This window comes from Acromyrmex echinatior, chromosome 8 (genome assembly GCF_024713525.1).
Source record: "Acromyrmex echinatior isolate Ae372 chromosome 8, ASM2471352v2, whole genome shotgun sequence".
Classification (NCBI taxonomy): Eukaryota; Metazoa; Arthropoda; class Insecta; order Hymenoptera; family Formicidae; genus Acromyrmex; species Acromyrmex echinatior.
Genome location: NC_141859.1, coordinates 6,707,423 through 6,721,845, shown reverse-complemented (window position 1 = coordinate 6,721,845; position 14,423 = coordinate 6,707,423). Strand labels below are relative to the sequence as shown.

The following is a 14,423-nucleotide window of genomic DNA, read 5'->3' as shown; positions in this document are numbered from 1 at the left end:
CACACTGCAGAATACTAGATTACAAGCGGATAAATAATATCTGAATGTTAATCCTCATCGGTACCTCATCTATCACTTTGTCATTATTACCATTGTCAGTATTGTAATGGATACGTAAAAAAAACTTAATAATATAAATATTTAATTCTTGTCGTATTGTTATTCTTCAAAAGCATTATCGGCATGTATTTTTTTGGCTGTTAATTAGGTGGAATCGAGAACATGTCGAATACATAATGTAAAACTGAATTAAATTTCTAATTAATTTTTGAGAGATACTCAATGAATTTTATTGTATTGAAAATCAAAATCTATGATACAAATGTGATGTATCTTATATTATAGCATCAATTAATAAGGAACATAATAGATACTTATTATAATATTTCATTTTACAATTATAATATCTACTCATTATCATTTACATATACTATATTTACATATAATAAATATTTCATTTATATTTGCATTATCAATACAGCGAGAATCATTGCATATCAATAACTGAATTTGCATTGAAATAAATTTTATCATAATTGATGCTTTATTGTTAACACATTTAATTATATTCATTATTGTTAATATATCTTTATTAAATTTTTCTTTCCAGATTCTGTATGATCCTAAGAAGAAAACGATTAATAAATATAAAACGAAAATTCTTGGAATTTTTAATTGAGCGAACTCTGTTGATTTGTTACATTAATTGCTGAACAATTATGAAGATGATCGTCAATCTGAGGACAATGGGTTTTATGAAATTAAGTCATCGTGTTCGGCAGAGTTTAAACATACGTAAATATGGTGAGTAATGTTTTTTATAAATATGATTATCTTGTTTTTATAAAACCGTTTTTATAATTAAACTCTTCAACTTTTCGATACTGCTTTTGAGTATGGCATGTATATACATGTACTCAGTTTTCTTTCTCCAGTGCTTTTTCATTGTTTTTTTTATTATTTAATAACTTTTATTAATAAAGGTACATGCATTTATTTGATATCATCAAGTTCCTTAATGTTTGGCCTTTTTGATTGAAAAAAATTCTTCATATGTTCACTTTTATAAAAATTATAAGCAATAGAATTGGGTTGGGTATATCATGTTCAAGTGTGTCATCCTATGGCCTATGCATTTTCACAATGCATGGTAACCTTTAATTTTTAGGTAACCATATATTGTAAAAATGATTCACAGTGTAGAATCGAAAAAATAATATTTCTATTATTTCCAACTATTTTAGTTTAAGCTGTTTTATTGTACATTGTTATTAAATATCATGTGAAATTAATTTATTAATTGTTATTATCTTTCTTCCTGTCACTTAATGTAACTAAATTTACATTAAATGAAATTAAAGTAAAATTACATTTAATTTTTTATTTAATATAATTAAAATATAGATATCGCTTACTTAAAGAATATTTATCAATATTTTAAATTTTCTTACGTCGAGGAATATTTCATTGAAAATAATATGATAAATGCTATATACATATCATAATTTTATTTTATCACTAATCTCATATATATTAAAAAATATATAGACAAATTCATCTATCTCTTAAATTTGTATCGATTTGACTTTTAATTAATTAAAAATGGAAAAAATGATGGAATACGAGAGCAATTAATTCAATTAAAAGTTTTAGAAATAAGCCAGTGGAAATTGTAGGAAATTACGATGTACATATGTGAAATATATATAAAAAAATGTTAAATTCTAATAAAATATAATAAAAATATTCATTAAGTATATTTTATATAAAATGAAAAGAGTAACGAAACTATAACACTTATAAATGTTGTATAATGTCATTATAATATACCTATTTTAACTACATTATTATTGAAAGTAACTATAGTAATAACAACAATAATATTTATTTAATCAGAACGTCCATAAATGTTTATGAGATATAAAGAGATTGACGTAATGTTTCTTTATCATTACAATAAATAGAAAATATACATTTGAGCTACACCACAAATCAATCCGAATGACAAAACAAGTTTGGTGGTCGATGCGGTCGATTGCGGTTAATTTCGCGTTTTCCAAGTTAGACGACGTGCACATAATATATATAAAATTGCTGTTATCTCCCGTAAGATTACATAAAAATACAGACCATCTGCGCGGCAGAAAGTGACGAGGAATAATGCACGATAGAAATAGAAGGAGATACGAGAGCATGAGATGCGAATAGTATTTGAACAGAGATTGACCTCGGCAACATAAAAAATTATAAGCTTTAGTTGCCATCTTATCGCGTTCATATCACCATTCCAAAACAAGAAATATGACCGTTACAACTAGATTGCTGCGAAATACAGAGAAGTAGAGTGACTTATTAAATAATCTGTTGTTCGTACGTCGAAACGAATAATATTCGATTTTCGCGTATTGTAAGATAATCTATGTGATTCATTCTTCCTTTTGTTCTTTCGCTGCGAATGCGCCTTGTGGAACAAAATTGTGATATCTTTTTTTCGTCTGTATTTTGTAGTGAGTGATCAGTATCTCGCAGACGGAGAGGTGAAGAAACAGAAGATACCGCTAAACATCGATATCAATATGCTGAAAATCGGTTTCCTCGGCGGGGGAAAAATGGCCCAGGCGCTTGCTAAAGGTTTTATACGGGCGGGTAAATAGTTTTTCCTATATATTTTTTAATGACATATAATTTTTTCATTTAATGTAATGTAAAATAGTTTTTCCTATATATTTTTTAACGACATATATTAGGTGTTGGAATTAATTCGTAGCGTTTTTTAATGAAAGAATGTTATTTATTTCACATGAGCATTAAAAAATACATTAATGAAAGTACTTCCCATCACTTGTAAAACGCTACGAATTAATTCCAACACCTAATAATTTTTTTCATTTAATGTTATACGTTTTAACGATATACAGATTATCAGTTATATTGATTTGATCAACAAAAGTTTACTGAAAATATCTCGGAATGTTTTTCGCATTTTCTTATACGAGACTTTTCTCGTTTTACAGGTTTAAGCAAAGGCGAAATGATATTGGCTAGCTGTCTTCCAAATGATACCGGCAGTATTGAAACTTTTAAGGTGAGATAATAAACAATTTATCACATAAAGAAGATTCCGATAATAGAAAGATGCTTCTTTTTGTTCATAATATTTTGTTTGATAAGAATACCGCTGGTGTCAAGATGCGATTTCTCATCGTAATGAATTCATAATAATCGGAGATGTAAATTCTTTGCGATATCTAATATTAAAAATATTTAAAAAATATTTAAAGAGAGAAAGAAATTCGCGTTTTATATCACAATATTTTGTGAGACTTTGAAACTGATAGATTAACTTGATCAAAATATTTATGTTATGATCAAAGATAAATATTTTATACATTACATTTGCGAAGAAATACTAAAAAAACACCAAGTTTAAATTAACTGAAAATTCAAAAATAAATAATAAACATTGTACATGTAACAATTAAACATTTTAGAAAAAAGAAAAGATTGTTAACTTTTTTAATCAAATTGATGTGTTTAAACTATAAAATAAAAATCATGAAATGCCAGAACGTTCATTCATCGTATAGAAATGATATAACAGAGAAATAAAAATTATTTTGGATTAAATAGACCCAAGACTAACAGGATTAATAAATTATCATTGATAAGATATAGTTTTATAATTTCTATATATTCTAATCGCGCATGTATTAAATGTTTGTCGGTGATTATTGATCGGGACATTTTCAAACATTTTGTATTTATATTATTATCACCTGTGCGCGAATTCTAGAATTGTATCTACAAGTTCTAATTGTATATATCATGATACAAGAATATGAAATGTTCCTCTCTATTTAGCCATATTTTCACTTGTGAAAACTGTGATCGAACTGAGAAGAAGTGAGAAGATGTGCCTCCCAACAAGCGACACAAATGACACGATGTGACACAATGGGTCATTACATTCTTGCTGTTTGCCAAATTTTTTAATAAGCAAAGATGATATGATCACTGTGTCGCACTGTGTCGCTTATCGGAAAGCACACAAGATCTAATAATCTTTCAAACCTTTCAATATGTAAAGCATGTTTGCTAATATTAGTAGAAAAGCAGGACTAGTTAAAATAATTGATAATTTATTGAAAAAATGTATATAAAATAGATTCCGAAAACTTATTTAAGATATTAAATAAGAAATGGTTAGAAAGGTTATTTAAAATAATAAACACTAAATAAATTTTTTTTTATTTAAAATATATATTTTAAATAACTTTATTTTAAATACAACCAAGCCCTGGTACATGTAATATTATGATACATGCGTTACTTTGTGTTTAACTCAGAAAAATCACAGTGATTTTACATAAGTGAAAACAGTTTATATTTTACACAGTGATTTAAACTTAGATAATATTGTATATCAAACATATCAGATGTACGAAAAAATATTAATATAAACAGATAGTAGTAATCTTACATATTTTGAAGATGATGTCATTAATATCTCAAGACGATTTATCAAGATAAAACAGTACATAATATGACGATAAAATTATACGAAAAAAATATTTAATCAAATTTTGATAAAGAAAATTTCAATTTCTAGATAGTAAATACTGTACTGTCAAATGTGTTATTAAGTGTGTCAAAATCTGTACATCTAATTCAATGTTTTTCAGAAAATGGGATCAAATACTGTTTTTACGAATATACCTATCATCGATTTCGGTGACGTGCTAATCCTTTCGGTAAAACCGCAAGTTGTACCAAAAGTAATATCAGAATTTAGGGTACATGACAACAAGAAGTTAGTTCTTTCCATCGCCATGGGCATCTCTCTGATGTCACTAGAAAAGGTAACACTATCATCGGCTCCTCTATCATCAAACAAAAATTTGTTAATACATTAGGGCTTATGATAAAAAAAGATTTTTAAAGAAAAAAAAAAAAGCACAATGTTGTCTACTACAGAGAGAATATTTTCAGGCACTGCCAAAAGAAACGCCCGTGATAAGAGTAATGCCAAACACACCTGCATTAGTTGGCTGCGGTGCTACGGTGTTTGCGCGTGGAAAATACGCGAGTGACAAAGATGCGGAGATCGCAGAAAAACTATTTTCCGCCGTAGGCATCTGCGAAGAAGTCTCGGAAAATTTCATTGATCCTATAACTGCCTTGGCCTCTTCCGGTCCTGCCTATGTGAGCAAACATTCGAGTTTCAATTTTTTAGTTCAATTTTTTTAGTTAGTTGTGAACAATCTGCTGTAATGTTTTTATAAATAATTATTGGAATTAAATTTTAAAAAATAGAGAAACGAAAAGTGAGTTTTATATTTTTATAGGTTTTTTGAATCGTAATTCGCGTTATCAATTTTTCTTTTATTTTTAAATTATCAAGTCTGTTTCCTTTAAAAAAATGATTATTATTATAATGAGAAATGAAAATTTCTTAGATATATATGATAATCGAAGCAATGGCCGATGGTGGAGTTAAAATGGGACTTACTAGACCTTTTGCGTATAAGTTCGCTGCACAAACTGTCTTAGGCGCTGGTACAATGGTCCGCGAGACAAACCTCCATCCAGGACAGCTCAAGGATGACGTAACTTCACCAGCAGGTTAGAATTTACTTATATTAATTAAAATTTCTATTTTTTTTCAGCTACAATATATATTTTCATTTGCAGGCTCGACCATAACTGGTATTCATCAATTAGAAAAGCATGGCTTAAGATCGGCATTAATCAGCGCTATAGAGGCAGCAACACTTCGATGTAAAGAAGTTAGTGCACAGATCAACAAGCATTAGTAATGACAATTATTGTTGTATTGACATTTTAAAGAAAGGTATCAAATGAGATATAATAATTATTTAAGATATCAGAACTTTTAACTGAATTTTAAGATGACACTTGAGATATCTCTATTTTATATTGTATTTATCAATTTTGTTAATGATATATATTTAAAGAATAATCACATTACTGTAGTAATTTGCTAATTAGCACAAATAATGACCTTATGATAATTTGAAATTTTAAGGGATATATAATATTTTTATTGTTATTAAACTATAGTTATTAAACTATAGTTGCAATTCAATAATAATAAAATGTTGCTATTGGTATATCTGATGTAATGTCGGTAGGAACTATTTTATAAATAATTATTTAAAATATTAATAGATTTTCTTTTAATCATTTGGAAATAATCTTTTAGTTTTGAGAAATCAAAAATATAGATCTGAATCTATTAATACTAAATGATAATAATAGGTTCCATTTGGCACTACAAATGTTTCGAAGTATCATATGTTCATCATATGTTCGTAGTCAATGACTTTCAACACATTTGTACAAGTTGACTATTTTTATAATATAATATAAACCATTTAGACTGTAATTAATATAGAATAAAAATTATATTATATTCTTACAAAAACAATTTATAAAAGTATAATTTTTTTTAATAATTGTAAAAATATTATAAGTGATTAAAATGTCTAAACAAGATTGACACTTAAAAATTATTGAGAAAATATATAAAAGGAAATTTTATATATTCCTATTAAAATTTGTACGAATATATATATATATATATATATATATATATATCTTTATTCTATTCAAGCTAATTTTTAATTGTGTATTTAATTAATTTTGATATATTTGTTAATATTTGATTGTATATATTACATAAAGGATTAAATAAATAAATGTTAAAAAGCTTTTTTGTTATTGTCATTTAATATTTTTTAATTTTAATGTTTGTAATCATTAGGCACCAATGAGAAATTTTTCTAATTCTATTCAACAAATTTCTTGCATTCTTTATCTCAACTAACGTTTGACATCAATTTCTTTTGCTTGCACGCGTTTAAAACCAAGATTGAATTCTGTCTTAAACATTTCTCTGTAATAACTTTCCTTCACTATATCACTTTCAGGTACACCTGTCTGTTTGCACTTTGACACATAGGATTTATGCATTGTGGCTATGTTTAGATTTGCGTCCAAATAACATCTATCACTATGATCCTTAGGATCTGTCGATTTCTCGGATGGAAAGGATCTAATATGTTCGCGCACTCGCTCTTTTATGTCCTCACTTTTTTTAGTTTTTGGCATGTGCCTACCTCTTTGATCCGGTTCGATGATACCACTTGGTGACATTCGTTTCTTCTCCATCACATGTCGCACGAACTTTTCAGATATTGCAAACGTACTAAGAAACATTGATTTGCACACAGTGATGAATTCACCCTTCAATAAGAGAGAGTACGTGAAGGTCACCTGCCGGCATCTCGAAGAACGCTCTGGCTGAACATTGTTGCGCAATCGAGTACGTTGTTTCGGAGATTCTTTGACAGATTTGGCGATATATTGCTTTCGCTGTTGCCATGTATAGATTCTCCAAAAAGACTTGTGCAATTCCTCGCGTTCCTTCTCGTCTATCTTTTCCGCACAATGCATGCGACAAACACAAGGATGTCCCATCTTTTTAGCTGGTACTATTTTGCCTGAAAAACGCAAACTGTTAATTTTTTGTCTATTAATCTGTTTATCATCTGTGTATTTACCTCCAACCCCAATGTATTCTTCCCCCTTTAATCTAGCATTTTTTTTTAAGTTTACTTTCCAGTTTTCAGGTTGCTTTATACGTTTCATAGATTCTTTATGTTCCTTCAATGGTTTTGTATTCTTTCTCTGTTTAAATTTAACTGAACTTTCTGCGAAATTCTTATTACTAACTGACAGTGGCTCTTGTGACTCATCTATTGTTTGTAAATTCAGTGTATCTCCTGTAATAACATGCAATTGCAATAAAATCTAATAGGAACTGGAATAAAGAACGATCAAACTCCAATTAACACAATCAGCATCAGCACTATTCTATTAATAGATTAAAGTAATGAAAAAAGATTAAGAATTAATTACGTGTTACAGATTTTGTCTTAAGCAGTTCTGCCTGTTGAGTTAAATAAATTAGTGTTTGATCGAAGTATAGCCTTAAGTATCAATCTCTGTAATAACTTTAAGTTATTGATAATTTTATATAATCTTTTGTTGCAAGACTTATCTGGAAAAAATACAGTAAAAATGTACTTATTAACAGATAAGTTTCTACAAGTCCAGCTTCAGAATGCAGGATGAATCGGGATGTAAGATTTGTATCCCCAGTAGCGATGCCTTTTAACCATGCTGCATTCATTTGTAATTTGTTTGAATTTTCTACTGACATTTCTGCTAAATATTAACAAGAGAAAGTGATGATAAGTATCTGATCAGAATTTGGAGATGAACGAATATATGAACGAATTTGAGTTTACCCATGTTGTTAGCACCATGCTTGTAGAATATAATCGAGTGTTGAATTTCCTGCTGTTCATCTATATTCTTCTCTGTCAACCATTCTTCTACCTTCGTTTGCTCTTCTAGTAGATTCGTTTCTTTCATATCTTGCTCCATTCTGCGCGTCACATCTTTCACAATTAGTGGATTCGTATTTCGAGCCTGGTGTGTCGCGAAACGTCACAGCGTTATCGAAAACAGTAAAAAGAGATAAGCGAGCGTAAAGGTTAAGTCACGTTCTGTCGAGGGACAATTAGTGCTGAAGGATCCGAGTGTTTGTGATCGCGAAAACGTCGTAGGCGTTTCTCTGTACCGGTTAGAGTTGACTCGACGTAGATGAATTTCAAAGAGGACGTGCTCGTAGCACAACGGCACGACGAGATCATCATAGGATGTGTATTTCGTCACGCACAAGGTATTGTGTGGTAGATTGTCACCTGCTGTCCCTGAGGAATCTGGATTTGGCCACTTGATGCAACTTGACTTGATTTGATGTGAAACCGTCGATTTTAACGAGATTATTTACTTCTCAGATTCAGAAAGAAATCTCAAAGGCAATCTCGTGCACTAACGACCTCTCAAGATACGTGGCTAAAGCGAGAACCAACAATTGAAGAAAAACGCGCAAAAACAAGAGAAATTGCAGGATTAAATTGCAAAACTTTAATCCGAATTCTAATTACAATATTAATAAAACAAATCATAAAAATGCAAAATTCTGTGCGTGTGACATTCATTATTCATATCATAATATTAAGTTTTTTCAAAATTTGAGAATATTTGGCAATAAACACTAATATATTTAAAAGTATTAGATTCGTATTCCTTGGTCGTTCTTAATTTTGCCTTATTATAATGTCCCTTTCATTAACTGTAATCTCAATTTTACTCACTCTTTTATCTTTTTCTAATTTTTAGAACTGGAAAAAGAAAGTAAGGATTAAAGTTATACTGTACATTGGTAGAATAGATATATATATATATATATATATATATATATATATATATATATATATATATATATCTATTCTATATAGCATAGTTACATTTAGCTATACTTTTTGTAACAATTTTTTACAACACATCTTTGTTTTTTCTTCTTTACAGATATTTCTATTATCTCAAATTGTGTTTATTTTATTCTTATTTTACATTAATGAACAACAAAGATAAAATGATACATCATGCATAAAATTTAACTCGTTTCCATCAATGTGTTCAACTTATTCTTTATCTTTTTTTAATTTTTAAAAGTAGAAAAAAACCAAGAGTAAGTTGAACTGAGATTAAAATTAATCTATTAATCTGTTTTCTACTCCTGCACTAGATTGTTCTAGAACTCTCTTTCTCGCTTTAAACAAATATGAACCCAAGCAGAATAGCAAGCCATAATAACGTCAAAATGACATTAAAATGAATCGAAAATGATTGAAAAATGACTTTTAATGATCATTTTGAAGTCATTTTGACATCATTTTAATATCATAATGACTTGTTGTTTGGGAAACGTACATCTATCTCACTTTAAGTTCTAAAAGTGTACACTAGTTCAGCCACAGAGACCTTATATTGGGTCATCTAAAAAGTATCCGCGGTACTTTGTTACTAGATATATGACCATCAACACACATCTAGTGACAAAAAACCGCGGATACTTTTTAGATGACCTAATATTAGTGGAAATGGGCATAAGTACATACACGAAGTGTACAGCTGTTGTGAAAACATCAAATTGTCGCGCTGTGATTGGTCCGCTGTTGGCGCCACTTCGATAATTTTAAATTTTCGAGGCAAGCGAGTCAAGTAGTTCATTATGCGTCATGGCGGACCGTGACAGCGCATTCGAGTCGCTCCGTATTTTTCGCGATTGTTACCGATTTAAAGTGAATCCTGTGTGCGTGGAATTGTTGTGCGTCATATTGAACGTTGCATACGATCATTATTGTGTATTTATATCGCGATTTCCGTACCGATAAACCGCCTTTCTGCGTGACTCGGAATCGAATCGAAATTAGTAACGGATTTTTTAAACTTTAAGCTTGTTTGATGAAAATTCCTATGATATCGTGACTCCAAACGCGTATTTATTTCGTTTATAATAGAAAATTTAATCCCGGATGCAGTTTATCATGAATAATACAGTTCAGTGGCGTGAATGTGCGACAGTTTCTCAAGTGAGCTCCGTGCGATCGTAACAAATTCGAAAAGATCTCTGTCGCGATTCGGAATTGAAATTCTCTCGGCCGTTATTTTCTTTGAAAAATAGCAAGATTCGCTCGATATTCATGTGATTTTAATCAGGATTACACATTTTCAATAATATGAAAGTGTTTCCGATCTTGAGAATTGTACTTCACAAGCATTAAAACTATTTGACCTAAAAACTCTTTCAATATTGAAATCTTAGAAGTACATCAATTTCATCTATAACGAAAACATTCGCCTACGGATGTAATTTATCATAATTAATACAGTTCGGTGACGCGAATGTGCGAAAGTTTCTCAAGTGAACTTCGTGCCAAGTTACGAATATGACTAACTCGAACGGTAGCCGACAGATGTCGCGGCGAGTATCTTTCTCGCCATGACAGTTACGCCGGCGGGCCACGTGACCTCCACTTGTCCACCATCTTGCGTGTGTGTCGTGGATGGTCGCGGACTTTGTTGTGCGCGTCCAAGGGTTTCGGCGTGACGCGTGATATGTGTGGACGTAAGGGTGCAGCGAGGTGGAAGGCGTTTGACGACGGTGACGCAACGTGACGACTCAGCTCGGAGGGTGTCCGGCGTGTGCGGTGACGAGCAGCCCGGGAAGGCGGACGACGCTGGGCGTCTTCGGTGAGTCGTTGCTTTCTCTAGATTTATGGCTTTATCGCACGTCGCGGTCGTCGCGATACCGATTGTTCTTCTCGCCGTTGTGGCGGACTCCTGGAGCGGCTCGCGGCGAGGACTGTCACGTATTGTAGCGTTCACTCCTTTAATGGTCGAGCGTGCGGTCTCGTATTTGTTACCTAACTTTACCTGCTTGCATCAGCTGGAAACGTGTTCGTGAATTTTACAACTTGGGCACGTTCACATACAAAAAAATATATGCTGTACGTAAATAATTATTAATTGTTTCAAGTATTTCAAAAGTTCATAAGTTCCGTAAAACTATCTATAAATTCATCACAAGCATTAAGTCTATTCAAAATATATTGTGAATGAATTTAACTCTTTGCATTCGAATGGCGACCCTCAGTCTCTACTTGGTTTGATGCAGCAACTTGAGTGGCGAGTGAGACAATGACTATGTTTGATCTGGACGAATTTCAAAGTCTTTATTGCACTATCAACACAAGTAGTCATTGGATGGAGAATCATATATTTCTTCTAGGATACATAATATGATACGCCTTCATAATGCGATAAAATTTTATCTCTAGTGAAAAGTACGCCCACTGCAAAGAGTTAATACTTCAACTAAGATTCGTAAATGAAATAAATTCAATTTGCTTATTATATAAAGTCATTTCTTTCATCAATTTTATAATGTTCTTGAAAAAATTAATTCTTGTTTGGAGTACATTATGAGTTTTTCTAACTTGTAATAAATATATCTTAAAGTTATTACCAAGAAAGTATATTTTATTAAAGATTCTTAAAAAAATTAATTCTTGTTTGTTGTACATTATGAGTTTTTCTATAACTTGTAATAAATATATTTTAAAGTTATTATCAAAAGAAAATATTTTTTATTAAAGATAATAAAGTAAATTGAGTAATTACTTTTCTTAGTAATAGATTGATATTTTTCTGTGTGCAGAAACTTACATACTGTTCAACGACAGGTTTAAAATGAAGACGTATCTTGTATTGTATACGTAAATACAACACACTCAGACCTAGACTTAGAAAATTCAACGAGTAAAATAATTTTGATTTTTATCCCACTTTGCGCGCTATGCCTTCTATATGTGTGCACAAAGTTAGAAATTCTCAAATACGAGAATGAACGTCATACATTTGGTCCATCATATTTTTCGGGATCTGTTTAAAGTAGAATGAGATAGATTATGCATAAGATAGAATGAAATATCCATGCACCTCATTCTATCTTAAGCAGGTCCTGAACAATATGGAGAACCAATCAGAAGTTGTCTAAACGGTCCAATCTCTTATTTGAGGATCTCTACGTGAAGGCAAAAATCTCGTGTTGAATAGAATATAGGTGCACATGTGTATCATTTTAACCTTAGACCTGTTTTTTATTCTCGTACTAGACTAGAATTTTCTCGTTTTCAGCGAATAGCACAAATGTGTATCTATCTATAGCACTTTAAATTCCAAAAGTGTACACTACAAAAGATCTGTTTTTTTACAGTTCAGCTACAGAAAACAGATAGACCTCTCGTTTAACGTATTTGTGAACGACAAGGATAAAATGATACGCAGATGCACTCGGATGAAGTTGCTGAACGCAGTTGACGTGATGTCATGAAGTGGACGGTCAGCTTCGAGTCGCCGCGAGATCGATCGCGTTTCACAATTCCGTCGACTCCGATATGACGGGATCCTCGCTTGGGGGGAGATTTTTTTTATCGCGAGGCGCGTCGTATAATATATTATAGCCGTTTACGTCAGCGCATGCATGATCGACGATGCTTGCGTGTGTGTAAGAAAATAAATACACGTTTCGTGAAGGTTGCACATGTTACTTCAACGCAGTGGTGTGATCACTCTGTAAGAACTTGGCGTTCGATCGTATACAAATATGTGCATGTCGTAGCGATGGTGTCACTTTCATATTAGATCACCTTTCGTATATAACGGGTATACATCAAGATTCCTTGTAGCAAGAAAAGATCGAGGAACAATTGACTAAATAAGGGATAAAGATTCAACATATCGGGAATTAGGAATAAGGAATTAGCTTCCAAATAAAGAGAAGTCACGTATTCATATTTAATTTGTTATTTTCCCCAAGAGAAAAAGGGAAAAAATGCTTCTCCATTTTGTAGCTAATTCTAACTTTTTTATGTTTAATTCCTTATTTTTTAAATTCAGTTTTTTATGTTCAGAACGTAACGCTTCTTTCTGAAGGTTAAATTACAAATCATTCACATAGCCTTCGATAGCTCAGTTGGTAGAGCGGTGGACTGTAGTGTGAGTAGAGGTAAAGAGACATCCATAGGTCGCTGGTTCGAATCCGGCTCGAAGGAATTTTTTTTTCTCGACTGCGATTTCTTTGCTTTCATTTTATCGAGCTTCTCTCCATGAATTAGAATCATATATGTCACTAACATATTTTTGTTAAAAAAGGAAATTGAGAACACGTTTTAAAAATCGCTTTTTAAAATATTTTTTATATACACAGACGATTATAAACAAATAAAAATCTGTTACTCGCTACTCGTTATTCAGTAGATAAAAATTAAAACAATGGAATATCAACAAGATATTTTTTATACAATTGTGTATTAATATTGCCAAACATATTCTACAGCTCGTAAAATTTTGAACTTTGACCTGCTTTCTCTTCTACTGAAACAATTAATGCGATTGACCAATATTAAGCTTGAGTACAAAAAAAAAACAGAACGTGTGAAATTTACAATTCTCAAGAAAAATACATACTGTACACAAGTGATAATTATTATGTGTTTCTATAATAATATTTCAAAAGTTCATCTATTCGCAAACCTATCATAATCCCAAGCATCAAATTTATTTAAATTATATTCTGAATCCTACAATAATAAGATTATTAAATTAAAACAAGTATACGATTTGTTTAATTATATAAAGTCACCTTCGATTAATTTTGTAATGTTCTTTAAAAGAAAATAAAAATTCTTGTTTTGAATGTACAATGAATTTTTTTTTACAATTTGTAATAAATAATTTAAGATATTTAAGAAAATATTCTTCATTAAAGTTAACCGTTACTTAAAAAAAAAGGAAATAAATTGAAATGAACAAATAATTACTTTTCTTAGCAATAGAATGATATTTTTCTGTGTATGTGTGCATTGTAAAAATGTCCATTAATGCACATGTATGCCCGCCATCGTAATCTGGTTAGGCAAGAT

At 30.8% G+C, this 14,423-nt stretch overlaps 3 protein-coding genes and 1 non-coding gene across 12 annotated transcripts in view; 3 read left to right on the top strand and 1 right to left on the bottom strand.

The window, feature by feature from the left end:
- Positions 1-625: 625 nt before the first annotated feature.
- On the top strand, positions 626-5,902 carry LOC105144466 (Pyrroline-5-carboxylate reductase-like 2). Of its 4 annotated transcripts, none has more exons than XM_011053378.2 (7): positions 626-804; positions 2,509-2,646; positions 3,015-3,085; positions 4,683-4,859; positions 4,990-5,202; positions 5,457-5,622; positions 5,692-5,902. In XM_011053378.2, the coding sequence occupies exons 1-7, from the start codon at positions 720-722 to the stop codon at positions 5,811-5,813; spliced, it is 972 nt and encodes a 323-aa protein (XP_011051680.1). In that variant the 5' UTR covers positions 626-719; the 3' UTR covers positions 5,814-5,902. The 4 variants fall into 4 exon arrangements, with proteins under 4 accessions (XP_011051680.1, XP_087264815.1, XP_011051681.1 ...); XM_087408689.1 differs by lacking the exon at positions 626-804 and adding an exon at positions 1,884-2,106; XM_011053379.2 differs by lacking the exon at positions 626-804 and adding an exon at positions 2,173-2,339.
- Positions 5,903-6,731: 829 nt separating this feature from the next.
- LOC105144465 (hypothetical protein) lies at positions 6,732-8,937 on the bottom strand. Of its 5 annotated transcripts, none has more exons than XM_011053375.2 (5): positions 8,669-8,937; positions 8,334-8,517; positions 8,110-8,250; positions 7,584-7,805; positions 6,732-7,523 (listed from the first exon to the last, which is right to left on the bottom strand). In XM_011053375.2, exons 2-5 carry the CDS (start codon positions 8,470-8,472, stop codon positions 6,844-6,846), a joined length of 1,182 nt encoding a protein of 393 aa, XP_011051677.1. In that variant the 5' UTR covers positions 8,473-8,517; positions 8,669-8,937; the 3' UTR covers positions 6,732-6,843. The 5 variants fall into 5 exon arrangements, with proteins under 5 accessions (XP_011051677.1, XP_011051678.1, XP_011051676.1 ...); XM_011053376.2 differs by having other exon boundaries at positions 8,793-8,937; XM_011053374.2 differs by having other exon boundaries at positions 8,334-8,937.
- Positions 8,938-10,963: 2,026 nt separating this feature from the next.
- The window catches only part of LOC105144469 (von Hippel-Lindau tumor suppressor homolog), a 54,450-nt gene continuing 50,990 nt past the window's right edge, over positions 10,964-14,423 (top strand). For both annotated transcript variants that reach the window (XM_011053386.2, XM_011053385.2), the window contains exon 1: positions 10,964-11,190. The gene's annotated coding sequence lies outside the window, so the exon portion shown is untranslated. The remainder of the gene's footprint in view (positions 11,191-14,423) is intronic.
- TRNAY-GUA (transfer RNA tyrosine (anticodon GUA)) lies at positions 13,460-13,553 on the top strand. Its single transcript has 2 exons — positions 13,460-13,496; positions 13,518-13,553. It is a non-coding gene; the product is annotated as a tRNA-Tyr (tRNA).

Bases quoted from the DNA above. Each gene is read 5' to 3' on its own strand.
- LOC105144466 (XM_011053378.2), top strand. From the start codon at position 720: ATGAAGATGATCGTCAATCTGAGGACAATGGGTTTTATGAAATTAAGT. The intron at 805-2,508 runs GTGAGTAATGTT...TGTATTTTGTAG, and splicing joins TTTAAACATACGTAAATATG to TGAGTGATCAGTATCTCGCA. The intron at 3,086-4,682 runs GTGAGATAATAA...AATGTTTTTCAG, and splicing joins GCAGTATTGAAACTTTTAAG to AAAATGGGATCAAATACTGT.
- LOC105144465 (XM_011053374.2), bottom strand. From the start codon at position 8,472: ATGGAGCAAGATATGAAAGAAACGAATCTACTAGAAGAGCAAACGAAG. The intron at 8,251-8,333 runs GTAAACTCAAAT...GTTAATATTTAG, and splicing joins GCATGGTGCTAACAACATGG to CAGAAATGTCAGTAGAAAAT. The intron at 7,524-7,583 runs GTAAATACACAG...TGCGTTTTTCAG, and splicing joins AGAATACATTGGGGTTGGAG to GCAAAATAGTACCAGCTAAA.